This window comes from Manis pentadactyla, chromosome 2 (assembly GCF_030020395.1).
Source record: "Manis pentadactyla isolate mManPen7 chromosome 2, mManPen7.hap1, whole genome shotgun sequence".
Classification (NCBI taxonomy): Eukaryota; Metazoa; Chordata; class Mammalia; order Pholidota; family Manidae; genus Manis; species Manis pentadactyla.
Genome location: NC_080020.1, coordinates 210,480,015 through 210,504,539, shown reverse-complemented (window position 1 = coordinate 210,504,539; position 24,525 = coordinate 210,480,015). Strand labels below are relative to the sequence as shown.

Sequence of the window (24,525 nt, the reverse complement as noted above, 5' to 3'; positions counted from 1 at the left end):
TGCTGACTTGGTGAATTTCCCCCTATTAATAGTTTTGCATAGTGTGCATTGAAAGCTCATTGAAGAACTTTACATAATTGTCTTTAAAATTTTACCTCTTTCATTTTTGTTCATGGTTTCAGCTTGTCCAATTTTTTCAATTTTGTTTTGGTTTATAATAGCTTCAATGTATTGAAACTTACTCTGTGGTACTGTACTGAATGCATTGCTTTATCTCATTTAATTTTGAAACAGTCCTTCAAATAGTTACTATTTGATTAAGTGTTAAAAAAAAGTAAGAGTAGGTAAGCTTCAGTATAGTAACTGTCAGAATAATTACAAATGAAAATATTTGAATAAGGATCTGAATTTAACATTTTTTGTTGTGTTTAATTTTCTGTGCTCATCTTTTTTACTTAGGCACAACAACTTTTATCAGCTTGTTTAGAAAAGGTAGATATTTCTAGTACGGAGGGTTATGATCTATTCATCACACAGCTCAAAGATGGTTTAAAAAATACATCTCACGAGACTGCAGCAAACCACAAAGTTGCTAAGGTAAGAAGTTATAAACAATTTACCTTGCTTGGGGCTATAATAGAGCCCCTCCATACTTTCACCTTTCTCCATCTTTCTCCCTCCCAAAACCCCTTGGAAATACTCCAGTTCTGGATTTTTCTCTCTTTTAAAAGTCAGAATGTTTGCTTAAAAGGCATCTCAAAGTTGGAACTATTTTTATTGAAGTTTAACTTCAGTTTGTGGGAACTATTTGCCTTATTTTCTTCCAAAGGCTTTTGTGCTTGATGGCCTTGTATTGGTCGACAGGCTGATGAAAGAGACTTTCTTGTCAGGCTATGAGCTTCGATGAGAAATGGAATATGTCTTTGGTAGTGGGGCTGTTTTGGCCTTTCTTTGAAATAATTTCTCTTTTTCTGGTATCACTAGGATGTCTGTGGGATATGAAACTTTGAATTAAATTCTTAGATATATTTCATTGATACCTTATGTGTTTTTCTTTTAAGGTCTTTTCTAAGTTGTAAGTATAGCACATATAAAATTCCATATGAAGCATATAAGGTAGAAAGTAAAAGCCATTTTCCTAAAAATAACTTCTGTATTTGTCAATATATTCTTCCTCAAATACAGTTGTAATTATACTAAAATACTGTGATATACTATCTTAGTCTGTTTGGGCTGCTATAACAATACCAATTACTGAGTACCTTACCAACAACAGGAATTTATTGCTTTCAGTTCTGGAGGCAGGGAAGTCCAAGATCAAGGTGCTAGCATGGTTGCCTTCCAGTGAAGTTGCTTTTCCTGGTTCCTAGCTGGTGTACTGTGCTGTATCCTCACATGGTGGAAAGGGAAAGGGATCTTTCTGGAGCCTCTTTTAAAAAGGACTAATCCCATTCATGAGGGCTCTGTCCTCATGACTCAAGTACCTCCCTCCTTACTAATACCATCACCTTTGGGGTTTAGGATTTCAACAGGTTAATTCTGGGGGGACTCAAACATTGAGATTATAGCATATACCTTGTTGTTTTTTTTCACTTAAGGCTGTATCTTGAGTATCTTTTATCAATCCTCATAGATCATCTGCATTCTTCCTGATACTTACATTGAATATTTGTCTGTAGACTTACTGTGATTTTATTAACCTATATTCCATTAATGGGTCATTTTATTTGGTGATACAGAACCATACTGTGCATTCCAACACAAAATTTAATGTAAGAAATTGACTTAACGTGTTTGAGAACTGAAGAAGTGAAAAGGAAACCCTGAGGTAACAACACAGGTGGTAACTATAGGGAGCAGCTCCCACCTAGGTCTGGAGGTACAAGAGGTTAGGATTTTCTGCACCTGCAAACTGAGAGAGGCCCTGTGGGACTGGGACTCAGACTTTTGAGCACAAGCTGCTACCCACCTTTTACCTCAGGATCTTGGAGAGCAATGCTTGTGGAAGCGAAACTCAGAGCCTTGAAGAGAGGTGCTGCCTGGCTGATGTTAGTACCTGTGAGGGAGCTCTATGAGAATGGTTCTGGGTATGCTAAGAAAACAAAAACTGCTGAAGAGTGGAAGAATCAACTGCTGTCACCAGGTCCTTGGTGAAGCAGTGTTGACAACAGTAACAAGTAATAGTGAGGACAAGCCTTTCTCCCCTCATCATGCTTTCCAGTTTCCATCTGGTATTCCTTTTGTCAGAACCTCATAGCCAGGAAACTGGTTGGCAAAGGGGAATTACAGTTTGTGGAGTCCCAGCCCTAAATGACAGAGAAGAAAAATAAGGGTAGGTTTGGAGCTGAGGGATAGGAGTTTAATAACTAGCACAGTCCACTGTTTGGCTACTCAGCATCTCCATACACACTCTCATATGTATTTGAACTTTCATAGAACAAAAATATTATGCTTTTACTTTTTATAAATGAAGATTTTTCTTTCTCCCCACGCCAGAAAGGAGAGACACAAAGTCCCAACAGGTATTTTATCCATTTCTACGGCTTAAATTTAGTTACAGTCTCGATTGTTTAGTTAACAGAACTGTGCTACCTAAATATTAAATTAACCACAACCAAAAATTTCTACATAAAATAATAAGCCTATATGTCTGTCTATATATGGGTGTCTGTCTAAATCTACATCCATTCATCCATCTACCGTATATGTAATAAGAAGGGAAGAAAATATGCATAGCTGCTGTACCCCTCAGTTCTGTAATGGTCAAGAGGATTTATATTTATTTATTACCTCCTTCTACTACCTAGTCCATATTCCCTCTGTCCTCAGGCAGTACCTCTTCTGGTCAGGTATCTTTACATGGTGGAGTAACCCACATCTTTACTCTCATAGGATCTAATCCTCAGTGAAGCTGTGTTTAAGTTGTACTCATCCTTTCACTTTACTGTTCAACATGGAAGGAAGGACCAAGGCACCCAGAGAATCTCCAGGACTCTAATTAAGCTCCCCTTGCCCCTATTATTTAGCATCAATCCAGTTTGTCTTTGTCAGTTTTAATCATACCAACCAGTAGAATAACCTCCTTTTTTGCCTGATGATTCAGTGACAGGAGGAGCCCCAAATTGCTGGGTAGCAGTCTCAACACATAATTCAGTGGAACCATTGTACCCCTCATAGAACATTCCTCCCTTGGGATATAAGAACTCTAGAGCTTAAAGCTTAAAAAAAAGATCTTTGAATGAGTTCTTAAGAATAGTGACCCTCTTGGGAGAAATAATAATGTATTTTTTGTTGATTGAAAGCATATACATGATCCCGTAAGGAAGAACATCTCTTCCAGTTAGTATGGAACAGGCGTCTTTAGTAGGGCACTACTATATTGTCAGACCAGCTCCTTCTGGATGATACCACAGTAGGACCAGTCAGTTTCATGGGTAAGAGCCCATTGCTACATTAAACAAAATTTTGTTTTGCTTTCAAGTGCTCTCTCAATCAGAAGCAGGGTTGTATGGAATACCATGATCATGTATAAGCCATTCTGTTAGTCCACAGGCAATGGTGTAATATTATGGCAGAAGCACTCTGGGTAGAACAGGTAAATGCATGTTCAGAATACATATCAATTACACAATGAAGACAAATTGCTTCCCAATCCATGACTGAAAGAATCCAGTATAATCAACCTGCAGTCATATAGCTAGCTGTTTCCCTAGGAAAATGGTGTCAAATTGGTGGCTCAGCTTTGGTATATCTGCTCTGGCAGATTAGGCAATCAGCAATAGCTGTAGCCTGGTTAGTCTTGGTGACAGAAAGTTCATGTTGTTGGGCCTTTACATACTGTCTGTCTCTGTTGCCATGGCATTCTGCGTACAGGTCCATTGAACCAAGACGGAGTGGCTATGGAGAGAGGGTGATTGACAGTCATATGATGTGTATAATTTGTCCATTTCCTCTGGAATGGATGCCTTTTGATGAGCATTCATGTATTTCACAAGTATTTTCATCCTCTGTATTTGATAGGTCTGTCCATAGACCTTTACCCTTGACTTCCTTGTTAACAGTCTTTCAGTCCTAATCTTTTCAAATGCCTGACCATCCAGCCAAAACATTAGCTACTGTCCATTAATCAGTGAGGTTCTTTACTACTGACCAACTCTCAGTCCATACAAAGAGAATAGCTGAACGTAGTGGTTGCAGTTCTACCCACTAAGGTTTACTTTCACCACTGTCCTGATTGGGGCTGTGAATGCTGCAGCCATCTTTTTGGGGTGGTACCACTGTAACATGCAGAACCATCTGTAAATGAGAACCAAGAGTTTCCTTCCTCAGTTATCTCATCATAAGGAGTACCCTGTGAAGCCATTGATTTGGAATGAGAAGGAGACAGTATAAGAAGGGTATGTAATATAGAAGTCTGAACTACTTGCTTATTTATCTTGTTGAAAACTTGCTTTTGGACTTTCTCAAGACTGATCTTCATAAACCAATTAATGAAGGATACTTGTTTCTCATGCCCAGTATTATGGTTTAGTGTGTCAGATAATGCCTAGTTTGTGATGGACAGCTCTGATTACATAGACATTTATCTCATCGATAAATATTAATTTCTATTAGGGACTCCTGAGAAGCCAGGAACTGTTTCTTAAAAGGAGGGCTGTAGTTATTTACAGGAGAGGACATGGCTTTGCCCTAGTATTCTCCTGTGTGATTGTCCCAATTCAGCTTTCCAGAGACTCCTTACAGCATGTTCGCTTGCTGCACACACTTCTAGTGTTCTAGTATTCTCACAAGGTAAAAGTGGCAGAGCATCTTGTGGTTCGGCCTGCACCTGCTGTAGAGCTTCTTGTTCTGCATCTTATGTATTATTTGATAATTGAATTAGAGCAGCACACTCAAATAAGCTGAATATTGGTTCCAAATACAATTAGGACCACCAAGCATTGTACCTCTTTTTCAGTATTTGCTTTTACAAGTTACAGCAACCTGTCTTTTACCTCAGTGGAAATATCCCGACATGCCCAGACCACTAGACCTCCAGAAACTTCACAGAGATTGCAGGATCCTGAGTTTTTCTGGACATTATTGATCCTCTCTAACTTGCATGTGTCTTACTAAGGCGTTCAAGTCCCTTGCTACTTCGTTCTCATGTGGGCCAGTTGGCATGACATTATTAGTATAGTAGACCAATGGGGTGATCTGTAGGATGTTAGATGTTAGAATGATCAGGTTTCTACAGACTAGATTATAATAAAGAGCATGAGATACAGTCCTAGGTAATACCATGAATGTTTATTGTTACTGTCATATAGAACAATGGATGGTCCTTAAAAATTAGTGTAAAGAAAAAGATATTTGACAGAATGTGACTGCTCAAGGGATTTATTGATTGGTTCAGTAAAGACACTTCATCTGGAACAGCAGCTGCAATTGAAGTCACCACCTGATAGTTTACAATCAGATCAGTCTTTCTTCAAGATCTTTTTATATTCTGCATAGACCAAACAGGCAATGGAGATGAGATAGTTTGATTACCCTGTATCTTTCAGGTCTCTTACAGGGGCATTAATCTCAGAATTTTCCTCAATATAGTATTGCTTTAGTTTAGTAGTCTTGTATAGAATGAAAGTTCTAGGGGATTCCACTTGGTCTTTCTTACTTTTAATAGTCGTCAGAGAGGACCAGAGAACCAATGTAGGAATATTTCTAGTTGTCTGCTCTGTATCTCTTCCAGTTATGCATTTGGGAACTGGAGAAATAACTAAAAAATAGGTCTGGGGACCTGCAGAACTCCCTGAGACAGCTTTGGGCCGAAACGCTATTAATCACTTGGCTATCATAGGTTCCCTTTCACTAGTGGACCACAGTGATACTTTAGGTCAGTTCAATGTTACTGTCTTACAATGCATGAAGGATCACCGTATTTTCTATTTCCCAGTGGATAGTAACAGTAGTGAATGCCCACAGTTGCCTTTGGGGAAGGCTTGGAGTAAGATTTATGGGGTATAGCTGGACATTGTTGCAGGACCTTTCTGAAGGGAATTCATTCTCCTTTTCAACCAGAAGTCTCTGGGTTTATGAACAGGTTAAATCTAGAAATGAAGTAAGAGGCTTTCATTCTCTCATCTCTCTCATTTTCTCTCTCTTTTTTAGCAATTCAAGTCATGTTTCTGGCTACAAGTTTTTCCAGTAGTATAGATAAATAATAATTTAGTAGGCTGTCTAGAACGTATTAGACAGAGTGGAAACCATAGGTGAGCAGGGACAGGATATAAAATGAAATTACTTTGCAGGCTTATTTCTCTGGGAGAATAATATTTATCTTTTTGCAATCTAACTTTTAAAGTAATTATTTTAATTTTAAGTGTTTGTGGTTAACATTTATTGAATGCTTACTCTTTTAAACGCTGTACCAGTCCTTACTTGAATTCTCATAAGAGCATTATGTGAATAGGTATTTGTTTTTCCCCATTTCACAGAAGGGGGAAGGTGAAGTTAATTTGACCACGGTCACATAGTTATGGTGAAGATAGGTTTGGAATCCAAGTCTGTGTGACTATAAGATCTATGCTTTTAGTTACTTTTGCTGGATTATGGTGACAACAAATGTATAAGTATCTGCTTAGCTGAAATAAATCCTCATATACCCCAGAAGCGATAAATTGTATAACTGCATTCTTATGATGGAGATACCTGAGTGCCCAGTTTGTGCTTAACCATTGAATATGAAAAACAACAGGTGATTGTAGGTATCCTTAATCTTTAATTGTAGGTATCCTTACTCCTTCAGCTTCCCTTCTGTGAAATGGAGGAAAGCAAATACTTATTCACATAATGCTCTTATGAGAATTCAAGTTACATTTACATATGTAAGTAAATCTGGTAACTACTATCTGGTTCTAGAATGTCTTTTTTAGGATTATTAGTTGAAGTTTCATTTTTTATGTAATTGCAAGTTCCTGCTTTCAGTGATGAATTAATGGACTGAACTGATGAGACTGATAAATAGTTTTTTATTTTAAGCATCTAAGTCAAGTTACAATTTTAGTTAAAAATGTTGAGATGTTGAGTTTTTTTTCCCTTTGCTTACATTTCCATTTTCTTTCAGTGGGCCACAGTTACATTTCATCTTCCTCATCATGTGTTGAAGTCCATTGCTAGTGCCATTGTGAATGAACTCAAGAAAATAAATCAAAATGTTGCTGCCTTACCTGTGGCATCCTCAGTGATGGACAGATTGTCTTACCTCTTACCTAGTGCACGTCCAGAGCTTGGAGTGGGGCCTGGCCGTTCTGTGGACAGGTATATGTTGTGTATGAAAGGATGTGACAGTGAGATTAAATGCATTAGTTTTTGTATTAACTAAAACTAACTGTAAAATCTGCGATTAAGAATATTTCAGAATATTTTTGGAAACTATTTAGATTCTTAATTCTATTAAGATATTGAAATAATGTTAACTACTACTTGAATTGTTATTATTAACAATTTCTTTTGGTTCTTGGAAGGTATTTAAAGGGATCAGAAAACTATATTTTGAAAATTCTAGATTTGTACTTGCTTAGTAAATACTTGCATTAACTTCAAAATATAATCATTCAATATGTAAGAGTTGTTTTGCTATGATGAAATTTTGAGACCTTTTAGGTAAATTTTGGTAAATAAAGAACCATGCCAGAATCTGAGTATAAGAGCCGTATATATATTTCCTACTTAAAAAATGGATGAGTTAAAAAATAAGGGCAGTTTTGAATTAAGATTTTTATGCTGCCTGCCCTGGATTTAAAAAGAGTATTACACAAATTACATCTCAACCAGCATTTTCTTAAAGAGATTAATTGACGTCATCTTTGTATAAAAATAACTGATTAAAAAGCCACTAATACATTCATTTAAGAAAAATGATTTGTTATATGAAGTTACATTTATCAGGTTCTTATTAAAAGTACTGAAGTTTAAAAATGCTATCCTGAAATACTAAATTTAGCAGTTTTGCTAAGTTCACATTTGTTTCTCCTGTAGTGTTACACATTTTCACATTTTCATTGGTTGTGAATTGTAATTTTGTATGCTTTTTTCTGAATTACATTTATAAATAGTACATGCTGATGTTAGCAAAGGCACTACTGAATAAATTAACTTCTGTTATCTTAAGAATTGCTTTTATATTTGTTTTGCAGTATTCATTAGTTTATCTCTTGGTAAATTGAGAGTTTGCTTAATCAGTGCCTTTTTTTTTTGATTAAGTGATTTGTTATTATATAAATAACTTTATTGACCATGTTTATATTTGGAAGAGTTTTTATATTCTGTAGTTATATTGCTATCTCCATCTTTTGGACAAAATACAGAGACTATCATTTTTAATCCCAATAACTATTAGGTGATAGATGCTATGGCTATCTTTAAAATGCTCTTTGGAATATGTCTGGAGAGGGGTTAAAAAGAAAAATGTGTACTTAGAATAAATGTTTTTGTCTGAGAGCTACGCCTGTTTTGAGATTATAAAAGAGCCCGTCAGGGCTATTTTCTTTGCAAACAGTAGCAGAGTTTCTAAACAAATCAGTGCAAGCTATGGTAAATGATTTATTTTAGGAAATATGTTCATTGGTTAGAGTATTCAGTGTTTCTGGAGGTGTTAAAATGTATCAAAATAATAATGTTGATGTAGTCTGTGGTGGTGGTTTCATTAAAAATGAACCTAGGAACTTTTTAAAGACTTGATGAACCTTCAGTCTCTTGGATATTTGAATGAGGGTCTATTAGATGCTAATGCTGTTTTCTTTGCTAATGTAGCTAAGTAGATTAATAGTTTTCTGTTCTAAGACTGACATAGTTCCTGAAGACAACCATAGCCTATAAATGGTAGGGCTTTTCCAACCCAACAACTTTGCTTTTTTCAAACTGGAACACAACTATGAGTTAAACCTAAGCTCATTAGATTACAGGAAATCATATACTATTTAGGGAAGAGTTTAAAAGAAAAGTATTTTTCTGGTCTCATCGTCATGACCCCTTACCACTATCTCTTTTTTTTCCTTCTTGTTACCAGTTGCACTTTTGTGTTAGGTAGAATAAGCTTTACTTACTAGTCTTTTCTTACTTGAAGCCATTTGGACTTTTTCTAGTTTTGGTATGATCTTTTAAAAAATACTTTAGTAATTTCTGCTACAGGTTCACTCAGTGAGCTAATATATTTTAATATGAAAGCATATGTGAAGATTTCTTTTTTTTGATAATTTACTTGAGTGTACAACTTCCCTGGAAAGTAATTTTTCGGGAGAGGGACAAGAAGACTGCTTTCTACTTTGAAAAAAATTAAACTTGAAAGTGCTTTCTCAAAGTGGCTGACATAAAACTGGTGTCCCTGTGGCTGTGGTTTTATCCATTTATGCAAAATGTGGCACATAGGGCTCTCTACCTCTACATTTCCAGATTTTCTGTTCTCTGTTTCATTATTATGCAACAGTGGTTAATTTAATCTACCCCTGGAATTGTTTAATTTGTAGCCATCAGTCAGGTTTCTTTTTCTTTATCCTGTTTGAGGGAAATTCCTCAAAGTGATCGTTTTTAGTTTAAAATATAAATTTGAACTTGGTCATTAGATCATTACCAGTTTTTGTTAATCCAGTAAAATTTTTTCTTCATTATTAAATAGCAGTGATACTATAATTTCGTGTGTAACTTTGATGACATGAAGTATGTTTACTTTTAGATCGTTGATGTATAGTGAAGCTAACAGACGGGAGACGTTTACCTCATGGCCTCATGTAGGCTATAGATGGGCACAACCAGATCCCATGGCTCAAGCTGGATTTTATCATCAGGTAAAAAAAGACTCAAAAGTATATATATGTTTTTTTTTTCCAGAGTACCTTTGTAGCCTTCAGTAAAATCATCAACATTTTAATACTTTTTCAAAAACTTACTTAACGTAACCTGGCTATGTGCTTTTATATATGTACTTGTATAAGTTCTGTTTTGTTCTTACACCATTGTTCATAATGCTGACTGGCTGTTTCCTTTGTCATGTATTGTGTATGAAATGGAAAAAAAATATATTAAAAGTAACAAACACTGAGTTAATGCATCATAATTTTTTTCTTACAGAAACTAGGTAATATTCCTAAGATTGGTTTTTTGAAGTGTTATCTTCGTGTATTTATTTTTGCTCTTTGACTACTGCATTTATAACACAGTAGTAAATCCTTCAGGTAATGCAGTAAAAAAACCACATTGCAGTTACTCTTGAAATTCTAATTTTAGTTGGGATATAAATTACCCCTGTACCTCTGTGTAACTAGAGGCAGCATTGCAGATAGTACAGTGCAACCAGAATACATATGTATTGAAGAACTAATTAAGAAATTACATAGGAAGAGTAATAATTGGTCAAGGAAAATAGCCATAGTTTTATGTAGAGAAAGAGGAGGATATACAGTGCAAGGATTGGCTGACAAAAACACCAGACCTAGGACATTATAGAGAGAGCTTCACAGAGCTAAAGTAGAGGGAAGTTAAGAAAAATGAGTTCAGATAGTCATAGTACACTAATTAAAGGAGACTTTAACCAAGTAATATAAATGGGCTTATCAGTGTTCTGTCACTGGTAAAGAATCTAAGAAATCTAATACTTACATGTTAGTTTACATAAAGCATACTTATTTAATTTTAGAGTTCAACTGAACTTTGAAATCCATTGATACAATTATAAAGAATCTGAAGAGTGGTTATTCCTTAGTTATTTTGAAGTGTTCTGAGTATCGTAACTAAAATTAAATCAAATCAGGGAACCAGATATGTTTGAATGTTTTATTCAAAGTTTGTCAGATATCCAGTTAAAGATAGACTAGTTTGGAGACTGGCCAATATTCAAATCACTGAAATTATTTTCCTAAATTAAAGATTGAATATGGACCATTTTTCCTAACAATTTATCTTTTTCTCCTTATTTGGTGTCATTCCTAAAATAGTGTCTGGAAAGTGATGCATTGGTATTTTTTCTGTAGAATTACTGTTCGTTATATACCATCTCTTCAAAGAGATGAAATCATAGATTTTCTAGAATCTTCTGCCTTTGTTAGGAGCTGGTTATTCTTAGTCTTCTTGAATACATGATAAATTTACATATGTAGATATAGTAAGTGTTAAGCAGACTAAGTGCTCAAAAATATTAATACTGGTTTTCAGGGGTATATTTCAGCTCAGGTTTTGATATATTTTGTATGGATAGCATTTTGTGTCATGTCTTAAAGAATATTACATGAATTAGGTTACTAGTTTGCTTTTTTTTACTTGTCCTTTCTTGTGTGGTTTTATGGGATTCAGTTTTTTATAGTAAACCTGTTAGACTATTTCTTTTCATATACTTAATATATTTCAGATACTTTAGTAATGTAATTAGAAGATGCTAGATGAGAGATTATGTTGTGTTACAAGTTTGAGTTAGAAGTTATTTTCTAATGAAACAGAATTTTTCAAATAAAGCAGCATATTTATAAACATGGGGATTAAGTTGTTGGAACGTAGTTGTATAGACTTATCTTTTCTTCAATCTGGAATTTTACCTAAAATTATGAACTTTCTTTGAAGAGTTTTTATTAGAAAGCTGTTTTTAATATTGATTAACCTTTTCTGTCTTCTTCATGAATTTGTAGCCTGCCTCATCTGGAGATGATAGAGCCATGTGTTTTACTTGTAGTGTATGTCTCGTTTGTTGGGAACCTACTGATGAACCTTGGTGAGTCAATGTTTCTGTGCATGATAGGCTAAATAATCCTTTAAATGTCCTTCTAAATTTTACCTTTCTGATGTAGCTACAATAATATTTTTGCCTTTGTCCTAAGAGAATGAGATAGCACTCTCTGTGCTCTGTCACATCACTTGGCATACAGTATCTGTCAGTTTTGTCTTCCTAAGGTTTATATGTGGGAGAAGTGCTGACAAATAGAATCAGGCTCTGAAAAAAAAGAAAGCTGTGATAAAATAAATTAAGATAACATGATTAACTTCATCAGTTTAATCTTAGTCTGTTGAGGGCAGGCTGTCAATTGGGAATCCACAGAGGAAGGCCTTATATTTATATTTATATTTATATTTATATTTATATTTATATTTATATTTGTATGATTATTATTTACATTTTTGAATCTTAGGGAACCTAGAGATTTTGAATTCTGATGCAGAAAATTCAGAACTTAAACATTAGAGATCATGTATTGAAACCTCATTTTTACAAATAACTACTCTGAGGCCCTATTGATAGAAATAGTAATAATAATAGCAAATATTTGTATACTACTGTTTACCAGGTACTATCCTAAGCACTTTGAACATTTTTTATCTCATTTAATTCTGTAACATTAGCCCTATGAAATAGGTATTATTATCTTCATTTTAGAGGAAGGAGCTTAGGATATTCTCCAGTTTAATTTTTACATTCATTCAGTGAGATAGGAATTATTATTCCATTTTAAATAAAATAAAATTGTTGAAGGGCATATGGCTAGTCAGTGATGGGGTTAGGTTTTGTTTTAAGATACATCACTTATTGTCTACTAAAATTAGTTTGGGGGTCTCTGAATGTTAATCAGCGATATGGGTGGAATAAACTTGTTGAAGCCTATTGGACATAAGGAGTCCAGGTTGCAGTGGGAAACACTATATGAAAAATTGAAGGTACATCTATCTGAAGACTGAGAGTTGATAATGAGAAATTTACAATTTAGGTAAGGCCCTGTTTGGAACTCAGTCTTGTCTCCTCAAAACCATCTTTACATATAAATAAACCATTTTAATATGTATTTTTTTAGTTTTCCAGGCCAATCTTGAAAAACTTACTCAACTCATACCTGAAAAATCATATTATGATATTATAGAATATAAGTTTACTCATAATTATTTTTCAATGGGAAATTGACTCAGAAAGTTACAGTTGCAGTGTAAAAAAGAAATACATAAAGCCTAAGGAATAATTGATTTTGTAAGTATAGTTTTCTTTGCCATGGAAATATAAAAATGGCTTTGGAAAATAAGCTTTTTTTTGTAGCTGCATCCTGACATTTTCAGATGATACCTTATAATTACTGCTAGTGGAAGTTAAAAAAAAGAATAACCGGAAAGAAAGTAGTAACAAAATTAGGTAATTTTTAAGTGTTAAAGATGATCCTGCTTCCACTATTTGAAAAAATTGTTAAAGTCTGTACAAGGCTTGATCTGAATTCCTAGTGTTTTATTTTTCCTAAACACTAAAGGGTTTTCTAGTAAATGAACTAATTTAACATTTCTTTTTGCTCAATAAGCATTTATTTAAAAGAATAATGCACAATCTATGACCATTATCTTTCTGAGTTTCTTTGAAATTTTGTTTAGAAGTTATTTGTCTGATTGGATCATGTAGTGAATGTTTACTCTGTTCTGTGTTCTTAATAGAGGTCATTTTTCCATATTCATACTCTATCGCTCTTTTTGCTTTCAGATGTTTATGATAAAGTTTTTTGTGAAATGAATGTAATTTACTGAGTTTTTCCTATATGTCATTTAGAGTTGTGGCCAATGATACATATGTACACATTACAATTATATAAATAATTTTAAAACAGCTTTATTTTCTATCAAAGGGATATCTGATATGTAAAAATAGTATATATTTATGGAGTACAACTTGATGTTTTGATACATATACACATTGTGAAAATCACCACAATCAAGTTATTAACATTTCTGTCACTTCTACATAACTTGCATTTTGTCTGTATGTGGTAAGAAGATTTAAGATAAATCCTCTTTGCAAATTTGAAATACACAATACAGTATTAACTATTGTCACCATGCTGTACACATATGGAGAATGTTAAGCTCAAACAAAGTAGTTATTCATTTAAACTTCAGGGAACCAGTGTGAAGAAATATCAGGACTTTAAACAATTTTGTCAGCATATTAATATAGCATAAATTATACTTTAGCATTTATTTCTCAGTTTCATCTGAGACTGAGCTGACTTTATTTATAAGCAGTCGAAGTGAATAACAACTGCCATTAAAGTGAGTGGTTGAACATATTATAGAGTGGTCTTGTAATATTGAATGGTTTGGTATTTGAATCTTTTTAATAAAGAATAATTTTGATTAATTTAAAAAAAGATGATCCTGGGGTTCTGTTTTAATGTATAAACAGCTTTATTGTTCAGTAAACTTTTCCTTCCTTAATCTGTGTAAAGGTCTGAACATGAGAGACATTCCCCAAACTGTCCGTTTGTGAAAGGTGAACACACACAGAATGTGCCATTGTCAGTCACTCTGGCAACAAGTCCTGCACAGTTTCCTTGTACGGATGGAACTGACAGAATATCTTGCTTTGGGTCAGGGAGCTGCCCTCATTTTTTAGCTGCTGCTACGAAACGAGGAAAGATCTGCATATGGGATGTTTCCAAACTTATGAAGGTATGTTTTGATTTTGAAGTAACAGGTTAATAACAGACAAAAAAGCAGTTGTAAACTTAGGCTTTTCATTTCTTTAGGTGCACTTAAAGTTTGAAATTAATGCATATGATCCAGCAATTGTGCAACAGCTTATTCTATCAGGAGAACCAAGCTCAGCAGTTGAATCAAGAAGACCAACTTTGGCATGGCTGGAAGACTCCTCTAGTTGCTCAGATATACCAAAATTGGAAGGAGATAGGTATGTGAATTTGTTTTAGTGGTGTTGATAGACTTAAGTGTTTTTTTTCCCTAAATGTCATATTCTTTTAATTCTTATTTAAGAAGCCAGAAAAATTATTAGATCAGGAGCATAGAGAATAATTGGTTGTTTGGAAATCTGACAGAGCTGTGTGATTTTTGAAAAAATATTCAGAAATGCCATAATCTGTAAAATGTACTTGATTTCATACATTAATCTATGCCAATTGGAAATAACTGCTACATTGAAAAATAAAGTTTAAATAATGAGATGAAGTCCTTGGATTACATATGTAATATCACTTTCTACTAAATCTTTTCACAGAGGAGTTGAACCAGGTGATATTTATTTCCCCTTTTGTCATTAGCATCTTAAGTTACAGAAGTGCTAATGAATAGTGAAATAACCTGTGGTGAGGCAGGATAACCTAATTATTTAAAACCATTTATCATAGTCAGCAATGAGCTGAGGCATGATAATTAAATGCTATAGAAATATTTTGGTAAAATTGCTGTGTTGTATTTTCTTCCATTAAGCTAGTGTGACAGATTCTTGATTTCTGTAGCTGTATTTGATCTGTTTGGGGGCAGGAGAGGTAAAAGTATGATCCCATTTCATCTATTAGCTCCCAAGAAAACTGCAACTATGACTCTGAACTTGCTAGGATTGTATAGCAACATTTGCACTATTCTCAATTAGGTAGAATGAAGCGTTTCATAAACTACTCAGCTTGTCTTAAAGCAATAGCAACTACCACTTTTTAAGATTCTGAAGGTAGCTGTGTGAATTAGAGCCTGTTTAACTGTGATCAGATGTCTTGATACACTGAAGAGATCTGTCTCTTCACTTGCAGGGGCTTTTTATGTTACTGAACTTTGAGAGGTATTACACTGCAGTCAGTGATTTAACATTTTATTTTGCAATTCCTTTGATGGTATGCACTTTCATTAAGAGCCAATGTAAAACTTTGTAAATGGAAATTATTTCATTAATGGAACTAATGGAAGATTCAAAACATCTAAGCTGGGAAGGTTACTTCTGTCTGCTCGCTCTTGGTAATAGTATGTATAAATTATGGGTAGGTAAAGGAATGTGGTCTGAGCTTTGGAACAGACTGAATTAAAGCTTCATGTTATTCTCCATTATTATAAAACCCTGTGACATCAGGATTCGAAAGCAGCTGACACGTTGTTGTCTTTAGTTTTTTGACCACATTTGCCAGTAGGACTGGAAAGTAAGTGTGCTTGATCTCTGTGATGATATTCTTAGAAGATAATGGAAAGTTAATAGAAGGTCATGAAATCGGTGTGTCCTGGCATTCTGAACACTGATTTTTAAATAGAACTTTTGTCTTGGAGTTTTATAGTTTGGGGACTAAAAATTGAATCAAGATATACTTAAGAGTTTACACACATACATGTGCCCACACACAACACATACATGACCCTTGGTAAAATGTACATTTTAGGTTAGCAAGTATTTCTGATGGACAAATATGTGGGATAGTGTGCTTGAGTTGAGATATAAAATCTCAACTTATTGGAAAGTTTTGATTAGCCTCTCCTGCTTTTAAGAAAGTTATAGTCTATGTAGGATAGAAGGACCGCTTTCTCCTAAGAAAGTGTGAACTGAATTATGCAGAAAGGTTACTTCAGTTTGATGTGGTAGTAGGGAGCTCAAGAGGTGGAACTTCTTCCCTCACCTCAAGCCCCTTCTCTGACCTTTGCCTCTCCAGAGGTAGCAGGATTCCTGCTGGACTGATAATGAATATAATGAACCAAACTACTTCTGACTTTGTAGCACAAGATACAATATAGGTTTTAAAATAAACTATGTGCGTTTCATTAGCTTGAAGAATAATATGTTAATTGAAGAAATCACAGCGAGGAAGTTTAATTAGTGCACTTGTTTTGTTTTTGACCATTTCTACTTAAGAGGCAATACTTATCTTTGTTCTGAGTTTATTCAAGGAAGAATATTTATTTGGGAACATGTTTAATTTTAATGAATTAATATTTTGTCTCATTTGTTGTATCTTTCAAATTAACAAAAATTTCTTGAATTTAACTTTGAAGTTATTTATAGTAATAGTATATCGGAACTAAAGTAACTCTGTAATATTGGTATGTTCAGTTTTCCAAAACACAGATAACCTTAAATCTTAACAAAACATTGAAAATAGTATTTTATTTTGCATGTCTATTACTTTACGAAAGATTTATTTTGTGTAAAAAGCTTCAGTAAATCGAGTGTCTATTATAGAAATAATGCATGCTTATTGTAGAAAAAATTGGAATACACAGAGAAGTAACATGAAGAAATGTAGAGTACCCGCAATTACACCATCCTGTTATATTAACATTTGTGTGTATTCTTTAACGTGTATTTAGGTATAGTTTTTCTTAACTCGTAACCAATTCTTTTTTTAAGTTTTATTGAGGTGTAATTACATAGCATAAAATTCACCCTTTTAATATACAGTGATTTTACCATGTAAGAGTCTGATAATTTTTCTATCACAAAATAATATTTAAAAAAATATTATTGTATTTTGAAGACTTTCAGCAAAACTTTTTTTTTTTAATTGAAGAATTATTGATACACAAACTTATGTTGGTTTCAAATATACAACACATTGGTTCAACAGTTTGCCCATATTAAATCCTCAGCCCCTAGTGGGTTACTGTCTGTCAACATAGGAAGATGTTACAGAATCATTGGCTACATTCTCCATGCTGTGCTCCTATTCCCAGGACCAGTTTATATTATGATTGAGAATTTTGTGCCTCTTTATCCCCATCACCCTCTCCACTCATCCACCCCAACCCTTCCCATATGGTAACCACCAGTCACTTCTCAATAATTTTTTTTTGGGGGGTCAGTCAGGTGTTTATCTGACAGCTCTTTGTAACATTCATTGTACCTTCATTTCAAGACACCTGAATTCCTTCTTTAAAATATACTACTACTTTATTTACCCTTTTATCTCAGTGTAGCTGAGTAATATTTGCTTATTTTTCTTGATGTAAAAGTAAAAGCCCTTCTGACTTGAAACCTATTGTGTCTTCTTGATATGGACTTCATTCTGGCTAATTCCAGATCATTGATGTTTCCTCTGGAATTTATTTTTCCAGGTATCTTTATTATTTCTCTGAAATCAGTCAATTAATGTTTAAGTAGCTTGAGACTAATTAGCAGCTGATCTTAAACTTTTTTGAATTTTTTTTGTTGTTTTAAATTATAGTCCAAAGTTGGTTTATGGACAGTTACTACCATTTGAAAAAACTGAAACACAGAAAATTTGTCAAAAATATCTAAGCAGGTTTTCCCCCCTAGTACTTCAAACATTTTTTTGACAGAGATTACTAACTTACATATCATTTAAAATAACATTAGAAAATGCCTAGGTATTTCAGATGTAAGTGCAATACATTGTTTCACAAAGGGAGAAATAAGCGATATTTACTTCCTTGAAAATGCATCTTTTTAGTTTTGTAATTGAGCTTTTCAGAATTTTACAATTGCTAAAGAAGTGCTTATTGTTAGAGTACAGACACAGTCTACTATTGTGCTAGAGTGATCTGTAATTACATCCTTTTTCTTGTCTGTTAACAATGGAGTATGAAGATAAAGATAGATGCAAAAGGAAAAGCAGGGGGTTTCTTGGTCATCTGAGAGAAGAGCAAAAGAGGGACTATTGTCTTGTCTTAATTCTTAACCGCTGAGTTCTAATAGTTTTCTGGCTTGTCAAGGAATTCTTAACAGTCCTTCCAAAACAAACCAAACACAGAACAAAAATAAAATGCATGTGTGTGTGAGTACATGTGCACACACACATATTTACACACCTTTCCATTTCGTTTTAGGCTTACTTTCCTGAATTTAGTAATAGAGTAGTTACTAAAATTTCACTACTGGAAGCTTGTGCTTGATTTTATTAGCTGCATCTCTCTTTTATCCTTTCATTTACCCAAACTGTACCCAGTCAGATCTTAACAGTCTTCAAATTTCTACACATTCTATTGTAGATTCTTAGAAGTTTTCACACCCTATTTCAGGCAGACATTTATTTAATGATTTAAGATATCTGTTATCAGCATTAATCAGTTATTATCTCAGACTACTTATATATCATTTAAGCCGATTTTAATAGTTTGTATGATTTTCATGAGATGCAAAGCAATGACTGTTGGAACATTGTACTTTTTGCTGTCTCAGATTATATATATACTTTTTTCAAAATTCAAATTAATTTTTACTTTGTCTTTTAAGTGATGACTTACTGGAGGATTCGGACAGTGAAGAGCATTCCAGATCAGATTCTGTGACAGGTATGTAAAAAAGTTAGAATATATATATATATTAAATTAATTAATTAATTAATTTTGTTGTCATTAATCTACAATTACATGAAGAATGTTATGTTTACTAGGGCCCCCTTCACCAAATCCCCCCCACAAACCCCATTACAGTACTGTCCATCAGCGTAGTAAGATGCTGTAGAATCACTACTTGTCTTCTCTGTGTTGCACCCCCCACATTATACATACTAATCGTAGTGTCCCCTTTCTTTTTCCCCACCTTTATCCCTTCCTTCCCTCCCTTTCTCCCCAGTCCCTTTCCCTTTGGTAACTGTTAGTCCATTCTTAGGTTCTATGATTCTGCTGCTGTTTTGTTCCTTCAGTCTTTCTTTGTTCCTATAGTCTTTGGGTTTGAGGTGAGTCTCTTATAAGCAGCATAGAGATGGGTCTTGCTTTTTTATCCATTTTATTATTCTGTGTCTTTTGATTGGTGCATTCAGTTCATTTACATTTAGGGCGATTATTGAAAGATATGTACTTATTGCCATTGCAGGCTTTAGATTCGTGGTTGCCAAAGGTTCAAGGTTAGCTTCTTTAGTATCTGTCTAACTTAACTCGCTTATTGAGCTATTTTAAACACTGTCTGGTCATTCTTTATTTTTCTCCCTTCTTATTCCTTCTCTTCCGTTCTTTATATGTTGGTTGTTTTATTCTGTGTTCTTTTGTGCTTCCTTTAACTGCTTTTGTGGGTAGTTGATTTTATTTTTTGCTTTTAGTTAGTATTTTTTTGGTGTGCTTTCTTTGCTGTGATTTTATTTTCCCTGGTGACATCTATTTAGTCTTAGGAGTGCTCCCATCTAGAGCAGTCCCTTTAAAATACCCTGTAGAGGTGGTTTGTGGGAGGCAAATTCCCTCAACTTTTGCTTGTCTGGGAATTGTTTAATCCCTCCTTCATATTTAAATGATAGTCGTGCTGGATACAGTTTTCTTGGTTCAAGGCCCTTCTGTTTCATTGAATGAAATATATCATGCCATTCTCTTCTGGCCTGTATTGTTTCTGTTGAGAAGTCTGATGATAGCCTGATGGGTTTTCCTTTGTAGGTGACCTTTTTCCTCTCTCTAGCTGCCTTTAAAACTCTGTCCTTGTCCTTGATCTTTGCCATTTTAATTATTGTGTGTCTTGGTGTTGTCCTCCTTGGGTCCATTCTGTTGGGAGTTCTGTACACTTCCATGGTCTGATCGATTATTTCCTCCCCCAGTTTGGGGAAGTTTTCAGCAATTATTTCTTCAAAGACACTTTCTATCCCTTTCTCTCTCTCTTCTTCTTCTTCTGATACCCCTATAATACGGATATTGTTCCTTTCGGATTGTTCACACAGTTCTCTTAATATTGTTTCATTCTTGGGGATCCTTTTATCTCTCTCTGCTCTCTGCGTCAGCTTCTATGCATTCCTGGTCTCTGGTTTCTATTCCATCAATGGCCTCTTGCATCTTATCCATTCTGTTTATAAATCCTTCCAGAGATTGTTTCATTTCTGTAATGTCCTTCCGGACATCATCCCTTAGCTCTTGCATATTTCTCTGCAGCTCCATCATCATGGTTATGAGCTTTATTTTTAATTCTTTTTCAGGAAGACTGGTTAGGTCTATCTCCTTCTCAGGGTTTGCCTCTGTGATCTTGGTCTGTATCAATTTCTTCTGCCTTTTCATAGTGATAGATATTGTGGGGAGCTGGTGCGTGTGTTGGGTAAGAGAAAGTTCCTTCTTGCCAGTTTGTGGCCTTCCTCTCCTGGGAGAACAGCGGCCTCTAGCGGCTTGTGCTGGGCAGCTGCGTACAGACGGGGCTTCTGATCTTGCCCAGCTGCTATGGAGTTTATTTAGCTCTGCAGTTGCTGTGGGCGTGGCCTGCCTTGGGCTGCTGCTCCAATATGGCAGAGCCGCGTCGGACGGGGAACAGGCGGGAGGCTGTTTATCGCTGTGAGGGGCCTCCGCGCTGTGCTGCGAGGGTTCGGGTGGCCAGAGTTCCCCATGATTCCCAGCTGCTGAGCTAAGTGTCTTGGGGCACTTCCGTCCAGCTGTGGGGTCCCTGTCTCTTTAAGACTTTCAAAAAACACTCGCTTTTCTTTGTCCTGGGTGCGCCGGCTGTGGGGACCCTCTCACAGGTCTTACTGTCCTGTTTCCCTAGTATCCAGCACCACACACACGCACTGTGTGTCTGCGCTCTGGTGCAGATGGCAGGGGCTGGGTGTTTAGCAGCCCTGGGCTCCCTCTCCCTCCCCGCTCCTACTCCTCTCCTCCTGCCGGGAGCTGGGGTGAGGGGCGCTTGGGTCCCACCGGGCCGGGGCTTGTATCTTACCCGCTTCGCCAGGCACTGGGTTCTCACAGGTGTGGATGTAGTCTGGCTGTTACCCTGTGTCTTCTGGTCTCTCTTTTAGGATTAGTTGTATTTGTTGTATTTTCAAAAATATATATGGTTTTGGGAGGAGATTTCCACTGCTCTACTCACGCCGCCATCTTGGTTCTCAGAATATATTTTTTAAAACCTTGCATTTATGCAGTTCTAGGTAAAGCTAAATATCACTTCATTCTAAATTTCTTAGTTAACACAAACTCTAAATTTTCACTAATATATCAGAGATCTTGAATTAGTATGTAGTGTCTCATACTTAGATTTTAAATGGTATATATTTGATCCAAACAAATTAAAGTGACACTTCTAAATTTTTTTAAGAAATATCAGGGAATTGACATTAAGCTCTTTAGAATGTGTTCAGTTTATTTGCATTATTGCATAATGTTTTCTGTTATTATATAAAAGTAACATTAAAGTGTTTTATCCCCAAAAGAAAACAGTTAAATGGAGAATAAATTTTGAAGTATAAAATCATAGACATTAAGGCATCAAGTAAAATGCTTCTTTACTCATTGTCTTATGAAATATTAAGGCAAAAGAGTATGCTTCATATTTTAATGTTTATAGGCAAGGCTAACTGCATCTCAAAAATAGTTTTACCATATTAGAATTCAATCCAAACTCTGTTACTTTTATAGTCTGATGGCATTTCCTAATGTGTAGTTGTATTTACATCTGTTAGAGTTTTGGGAACTGACTAATATAAAAATACGTAAAGCATAGTACCTGGGAAGTAGCCAGTATTTTAAGAAAGTGACTGTTAAATCTCATGAACTTAAATCTTTGTAGAAGAGACATGGTTTTGTATAGTACAGTTACCCAAATTATAGTTTCATATCAAAGTAGCAAGTGCCCTCTAAATTCTAATTTGTCATGAAATCTTTTTGTAAAGCCATCAAGCAATACATGACTGATTTTGGGTTAACCCTTGGTTGTTTTTAGAGGTCATTCTTAGAAGTGAAAAAAGCAACAAAAAAATAGGAGATATTTCCCTGAATAATATAATTAGCACTAGAAAAAAAAGAATAAATTTCACTAAAAAAATTTAGTCTGATGAAGAGACTGCTTCCCCCCTATTTTGTTATCCTTCTGCACAAAGACAAAAGAACTATTTCATGTTTTTAATCTGATAAAGGATAGATAATAAGATGGTCATTGGTCAAATGGAGACAGCCTGATTAGAGCTTGGACTCTTCTACAAAATAGAAGTCTTCTTTTGTCTTGTCAAGTCATTTAAACTCTTTGGGCCTTAGTTTTTCCTTTGTAAAGTAGAGTGTTTGAAGTAAATGTTCCTTTTCCTGCTCTCAAATTTTTAAATTCTAACTCTAACTTTCTTTTTGTGTGCAATAACTTTGCTCTTTTGTCTGAGTCTAAGGATCTCTGTAGGTATTTTTGTAATTATGTATCTTTAGTCTATTTCCTTATCCCTTTTCTACCTTTATGTTTTTCATCTGTGTCTGTTTGCTCTTTCACACATCCTTTAATACCATGGTCCTGCTTACTTCCCAGTATCTTGAAAATTACCATATATTTTTGTTGACATTCTGTGATACCTCATTTAAGGTTGGGAGTATTGTCCTTAAGTAATATTACACGTTAGCTATGGAAAGAGAAAAAAATCCTTCTAGTTCAAAATTTTTAACTGTGTCCTTTTAAGATTTGTAAGTAGTTCATTTACTTGTAGCAAAATTTGTGCACTAGTCCCCCCTTATCTGCGGTTTCACTTTTCTGTAGTTTTGGTTACCCTGTTGACCATGGTCTGGAAGCAGATGATCTTCCTTCTAACTTACTGTCACAAGGCCAAAAGTAGCCTAACACTATGTCACAATGCCTGTTGTTTCTTGTGAAGAATGGGAACAATGTTTGGCAGGAGGTTGAAAAAAGGTTCAAATTGAAATTTCATAGTTTTAGAAAAGCATCCAGATAAGACCCGATGGCTGGCCTCGGGACGTTTGGCTGGCAGAACTGTGGGTCAACCCTGCCTAAGCAAGCAGAATAAAGAAGGGTTTCCCAAAATGATTATCTGAATAATATTATACCACAGGGTGTTCATAGGTATGTTGTGTAAACATTTATTTTATGATACAGTGGGTTTGAGAAATTCTGAGATAATACAGATAATCTTTGCCGAGGTCTTTGATAGGCGGCGTAGTGCTTTGTCAGTCTTCTGAAGATTGGATAGCATACGTGGTTTCCCAGATGTTGATTGGATAGTTCAGGAGAAGTGGCATAGTAATGGCCCTTGTGACATTTTCCTTTTTAATGAACAGTCTCACCTCACATGCCAGTTTACTTTAATACTTCTTACGTTTGTGAATATATGTAATTGATTGTTAATTTGTTTTATTTTAATATATTTAGAGACTAAAATAGCTTTTCTTGGCAATTGCCAATCATACTAAAAAATCATTTAAGTAAGTTACAGTTTAGTCTAATAAATTGTTGAGAATCCTCAAGATTTATTATAGTGTACTATACATTCATAAAATCTCACTGTGAACTTTTAATTTCCAATTTAATTTCCACTAATTTTAATTTATAAATTGGTAAATTAACTTCTAATTTCAAATCTAAATTAGTAAAATAGAGTAAATAGTGCCTAGCAATATAGAGAGACTGCATGTGAATATAGCTAAATGCATGGTTAAATAAATATCATGTCTATATGTCTGTACCACATGCAACTTGTCTTCAAAAGGACAATTAAAATGTTGAGTTTATAGTTAAATTTTCCTTCTGCTTAAGCTAGAAATGGCTTTAGTGTTAGACGATAATAGTGACATGAAGATTATCCTCAAAAAATGGGAAATTCTGAGTAAATCCATCAGTGAGCTTTTTAAAGATATCCTTAATGAAATAGTTAACAAAACTGGTATAAACAGAACTTGCAATATATCTTAAGTGTTTGATGGTCCATGAATCGCTTGCCCATTCCTTTACCTGGGCAGCTTTCAAACTTGCATGCACCACCCTGAATTATTTTACATTCGTTTCCTTTACTCCTCTGTGTTCTTCTTACCTAAAATTGTAAAGCAAATTCCAGTTTTATTTTTCATTTCCACAAGTTACCTAGAGTGATCTTTACATTCTTGTTGCTGATAATGTTACTGTCTGATAATAGTTTGTGCTACTGAGAAAAAAACTGATTGAAATTCTCAGTTCAGTATCAAGAGATTATAACTTGAGGGGTTGAC

The 24,525-nt window shown here is 34.8% G+C and overlaps 1 protein-coding gene across 19 annotated transcripts in view; it reads left to right on the top strand.

Moving 5' to 3' along the window:
• The window catches only part of BIRC6 (baculoviral IAP repeat containing 6), a 285,292-nt gene that overhangs the window by 21,511 nt on the left and 239,256 nt on the right, over window positions 1-24,525 (top strand). For all 19 annotated transcript variants that reach the window (XR_008995888.1, XR_005033811.2, XR_008995886.1 and 16 more), the window contains exons 3-9: window positions 400-537; window positions 7,046-7,239; window positions 9,653-9,764; window positions 11,595-11,677; window positions 14,157-14,379; window positions 14,457-14,617; window positions 18,890-18,948. Coding sequence is in view for 15 of the 19 variants with exons in the window: in XM_036931659.2 (XP_036787554.2) it covers window positions 400-537; window positions 7,046-7,239; window positions 9,653-9,764; window positions 11,595-11,677; window positions 14,157-14,379; window positions 14,457-14,617; window positions 18,890-18,948 (970 nt within the window). In the remaining 4 variants the exon portion in view is untranslated. The remainder of the gene's footprint in view (window positions 1-399; window positions 538-7,045; window positions 7,240-9,652; window positions 9,765-11,594; window positions 11,678-14,156; window positions 14,380-14,456; window positions 14,618-18,889; window positions 18,949-24,525) is intronic.